Source organism: Hipposideros armiger, unplaced genomic scaffold (assembly GCF_001890085.2).
Source record: "Hipposideros armiger isolate ML-2016 unplaced genomic scaffold, ASM189008v1 scaffold_28, whole genome shotgun sequence".
Lineage (NCBI taxonomy): Eukaryota > Metazoa > Chordata > Mammalia > Chiroptera > Hipposideridae > Hipposideros > Hipposideros armiger.
In genome coordinates, this window is record NW_017731378.1 from 2,047,644 (window position 1) to 2,052,609 (window position 4,966).

The 4,966-nt window shown below is 38.1% G+C and overlaps 1 protein-coding gene across 1 annotated transcript in view; it reads left to right on the plus strand.

The window, feature by feature from the left end:
* The window catches only part of ABCC2 (ATP binding cassette subfamily C member 2), a 97,576-nt gene that overhangs the window by 44,245 nt on the left and 48,365 nt on the right, over window positions 1–4,966 (plus strand). The window contains exons 2-3 of the mRNA XM_019636278.1: window positions 835–969; window positions 1,161–1,268. Of these exons, the coding sequence (XP_019491823.1) occupies window positions 835–969; window positions 1,161–1,268 (243 nt within the window). The remainder of the gene's footprint in view (window positions 1–834; window positions 970–1,160; window positions 1,269–4,966) is intronic.

The following is a 4,966-nucleotide window of genomic DNA, read 5'->3' on the forward strand; positions in this document are numbered from 1 at the left end:
CTACTGTTATGAATCATAATGTAAATATCTTTTTGTTTACCAATGGTCTTAGGCGGCCCCTGTAAAAGGGTCATTCAACCCCCAAAGGGGTCGAGACCCACAGGTTGAGAACCGCTGTGGTTCTCTAGACTCTAGGCGGTGGTGTGCTGTAGGTGGCTCACAGAGCTGATTATGTGCATCTTTTTCACCCCTGTGTCTAGTGACATCATGCTGGAACTTGAAATCTACCACAGTGGGGGAGTGTATACCATGGAAATTGGCAAACACTACACATCATAGCTTATATTTTTTTCTTCCAGAATGCTGGTTTACTAGCATAGCACTGGGTTTAGGAAACCAACAGTTAATTACTTATGTCTAAGTGAGATGTTACAAGGCAAGTTGCTTTTATTAATTGCTTAGTTTATTTTTAGAAAATCATGATGCAGACAGCTTGCATCTATCCAGCAAAATCTGCTTCCCAGCTAGCTACTGTAGTTCCTGAGGTTAATTTTCTTGGGTCTTGAAGAGATTTTTCTAAGTCCCAAAGTAATTCCACTAAAATGCAGGTGGTAACCCTCTGCGTTCTTGGCTAGCTCCCCACTCAAATATGGTGAACAGAGGTGGCGTGGGGAAGGGAGTCCCAGGAAGAGCACAGAAGGCCCTGAAAGAGAAAGTTGGGTTGTATCAGGGAGGAAATCTACAGTTTGGTATTTGTGTGCTTTCTGCTTGGCCAGATGAAGTACAATCTCCTCCTTCTGCCCTCTTTTCTTCCTCATTTTCTGACATCCTTTTTGCGTCTTGTCCTAGGCTAGCGATAGTCTTTTTCCAAACTCGATGTGAATTTCTCTCTAGCTCCTGGTTTTGCTGATCCAGCACAGCAGGCGATGGTGTTTGCAGAAGGACTCTTGGTTCCTGTCTCTGTTCTGGATTCTTTCAATACTTTGTGGCACGTTCCAATTTCAAACTCTGATCCGGATGCTCTTAAAGGTAAGGAGGACAGGGAGGGTGACATGAGGAAAAACTGTAGGGCAACTTCTAAGTCGGAGCCAATGGCATAAAATTAGTTGAGCTCCAGGATAGACCTGTATTTAGGGGATTTGATATAGGCTTTAATCACAAGTTTAGACTTAAATTGGATGAAAGGCTCATTTTCTCTGTTTTTTTTTCCCCCCTCATAGGACAGCAATTCCAATCTGGCTTACTCGTGCCTGTTCTTCATCTGCTATGCATTCCAAATCCTGATCTTGATCCTTTCAGCATTTTCCGAAAAAGATGACTCGTCAAATGTGAGACTCTAAATATACCTCCCTAATAGATTACTTAATTGGATGGCACATTGACAANGTTTGGCTTGGAGTCATCTTAAGATGACATAGCTGCAATCATTTGCAATATTAACTTTAAAGGTTAACTTTATTAACCTTTATTAATTTTAAAGGGTGAAGGCTGGGACTAATGACCAAAGAAAGGTAATAGTACCAACCCCATGTGGGGGTCAGAAATCACCCTTTTAAAGCTATTTTATTAGTTACCTATTTGCTGTGTAAGAAATTACACCCAAACTTAGCTGTTTAAAAATAAATAGTTTTTATCTCGTAGTTTCCTGCGTCAGGAATTTGGGAGCAGCTTATCTGGGTTTTGCTTCAGGATCTCTCATGAATGGGGTTATAGTTAATATGCTGGGATGAAGGTCATCTGGAGTTTTGATTGTGGCTAGAGGATCTGACTCTAAGATGACTCACTCACATCGTTGCTGGCAGGAGGACCTTACCATCGTTCCTCACCAAGAGGACCTCTCCACAGAGCTACTTAAGTGTCCTCATGATGGGGCTGGTGGCTTTCCCTGCAGTGAGTGATCTAAGACAGAGAACAAGGAGGAAGCCACGTTGTTTTCTGTGACCTAGTCTTGGAAGCCACACACTGTCACTTCCACCATGTCCTATTCATTAGAAGCATGTCACTAAGTTCAGCCCACACTCAAAGAAGGGGAAAGTAAGCTCTGCTTTTCCAAAGCAAGCATATTAAAAGATTTGTGGATATATTTTAAAACCAGCGCACTCAACGTTCCTCTGAAACACTTATCATAGCATACCTTGGACTTTATCCTGTTGCTTCAACTACATGTATCCATTCATGCCTGGAATATTTATTGAGTGTGTTATTTGCATCACTGCATACCGTTTTTACCATGGATTACTGGAAACCATTTTATTCTAAAGAATTATGTCCTCCTAACTGTGGCCTTTTTTCTTTCTCAGGTGCTTGTTGGGTTTCTTCTTATTCTAGCAGCCATAGAGCTGGCCCTTGTACTCACAGAAGACACTGGACAAACCACAGTCCCTGCCATTCGATATACTAATCCAAGCCTCTACCTGGGCACATGGGTAAGGCCCATCACCACTTCTGCCCTGTTTATCTTCTCTCTGCTCATAGTCATCTAGCTGAAATTTACTTTTTTAGAATGAAATCCAGTCTAATTTCATCTACCTTTTTCAAGGACCTATGATGAGACAAAGCTTGATTATAATGGGGGTGAGACAAATTTTAGCTTTTTATCTTCTTTTGAACACTAGTTTATAAAGCCATTTCCCTAGGGTAAGTACTAACCTTAATGATTAAGATATGTATCTTATGCCCTCATAGCTTGCCACCTAAAGATCATATGTGAAATTCAAGTTTCTTGATATAAAAGAATTTTCTTAAATGTAAATATTATTTTTAAATTGGTTGACTGTAGACTCTAATCAATAGATCACTGAGCCTAGAAGTGTTCGCATAAACTTGATGACAGAAACTGATGTTTCTTCTGTAAGCATGTGTCTTGGNCCTTTGCCCATTTTTTAAGTTGGGTTATTTGTGTCTTTTTATTGTTGAGTTGTATATAGTTCTTTATCTTCCAAGTCTGTGTATCTCTTTGATCAACAAGGAAAACCTTTCCCAGAAGCCCCCACAAGCTAGTTCTCACAAGCTGTCTCCCCATTTCTCTTTGGTCAGAATTGTATCACATGTCCATGGCTTATGTGTCACAGGCCAGGGGAATGGGACCATCATGACTGGCTTTAATTCATCTCATGGCGTTGGAAATAGGTCCGGTTTCCACCCAAGCATATGGCTGAGTTGAGTAGCATAGATATTTTACAAAGCGGGGAGGGGGGTTCTGTTAGGGGGAAAAGAATGGCTTTGAGGAGGCAGCTCTACAGTCAGGGTCCCAACAGGAAACAGATAGCTGAAGCAAACAGGATAATATGAGGAGGTTGTATTTACAAAGGGGCCTGGAGCTTAGCAGCAAAGTGTTACCACTCTAGGCTTGAAAGGACAAGAGTGGAGAGACAATCTGGTGGGACAGACAGAAGATACCAGCACCGCAGCCAGTAATGTCTATCTCAGGCCCCCCTTCACTGCTGCTTTTTCTTGTGTGTGTTTTGGGCCATGATTTTCTCTGCTTTTACCTGTCACTATTGACACATTTGCTTTTTGTCTTCTAAAACTTATCTGGATTACTGAGTTCACTCTTCTTCATTCATATTCTCAGTGCTATTATGGATTTATTTCTTGGGTACTTTACCATCATTTCAGTGGGATGGGGAAGGATAGGAGATAAACAAGGGTACTAAGCCTGTTATCTTGGACTGGAAACTCCTGTCTTTTTCTATGAATATTTTTAAAACATAATTGAACTCATTGTATGTGTAATTTTGTAGTCTACTTTTCTTTTTTACTTGAGATGATATAAAGCATTCCCAGTGTTAGCATTAGTCTTAAACATGATTTTGATGACTACAAAATCATTCATCACATGAGTATACCATAACTTATTTTAACTACTCTGACAACATTAACTCCTCCCAACAAACTTCTCCACCACTGTTTTGGGATATTTTAGGTTTTATAAATTCTTTACTATTAAAAATGAGACTCCAGTTAACATTCTTGTGAATACATTTTTGTCTGTAATTCATATTATTTCCTCGGAATAGATTTCTAGAAGTAGAATTACTGTATGGAAGTATATGAACAGTTTAAGGCTTTTGAAACATACTGGAAACTTTTTATAATTTAGCAAGTTTTTTGCCAATTTATAGTATCACCAAAAGTACATTAAAATGCATTCCTCTGCACTCTTGTTAGCATTGTGTCTTATATTTTTCTTTAATTTTGTATGCAAAAATGTCACCCTATTGTTTTACTTTACATTTCTATAAGTACTAATGCAATAGATTATTTTAAAATTTGTTAAGAATATTTCTTCATTTGTGACTTGTCTGTTCACATCACTTGCTCATTTTTTTAAATAGAGGTTTTAGTGTATTTAACTTTATATCTTTTTAATAGATAATTTACAGAGGATTACAAAATTTAAAAGGTACAAAAGGGTACATGATACTCTAGTCACTCATTCCTGTTTGAGTTGGCAATCATCAATACCAGTTCCAGAGATAAACAACTCATGCTTATACAAATACCTACCTACATACATAAACAACTCACGCTTGTACAAGTACCTACCTATATATGAGTATATTTTTTTCACACATATGCTCATGTCTTATGTACGTTCCCTGTGTCTTAGAGATCCTTCCATTTTTAGCACATAAATATCTGCTTCTTTCTTTTTATTGACTACTTGAATCACTGTTATTTGGATGTACCATAAATTATGTGCCTAAATGATAGAAATTTATGTGTTTTCTAACCTTCTGCCATCATAAGCAATGCTGCAATAAATAGCTTTGTACATATGAGTGTGTCTAGCAGGTAAACTCCTAGAAATGAAATTACTGGGTTAAGGATATGTGGCCTCAAAATTTTTATAGATAGTATAAATTCCCCTCCATCAAGATTTTTCCACAGTCTCACCAACTTTTTATTATCAAACTTTTTGATATTTGCTAGTCGGTTAAGTGAAAAATTGTATGTCGTAATTTGAAATTGCACTCTCATATTATTAGTGTTAAACATCGTTTGTTTTTTTTAAGATTTTATT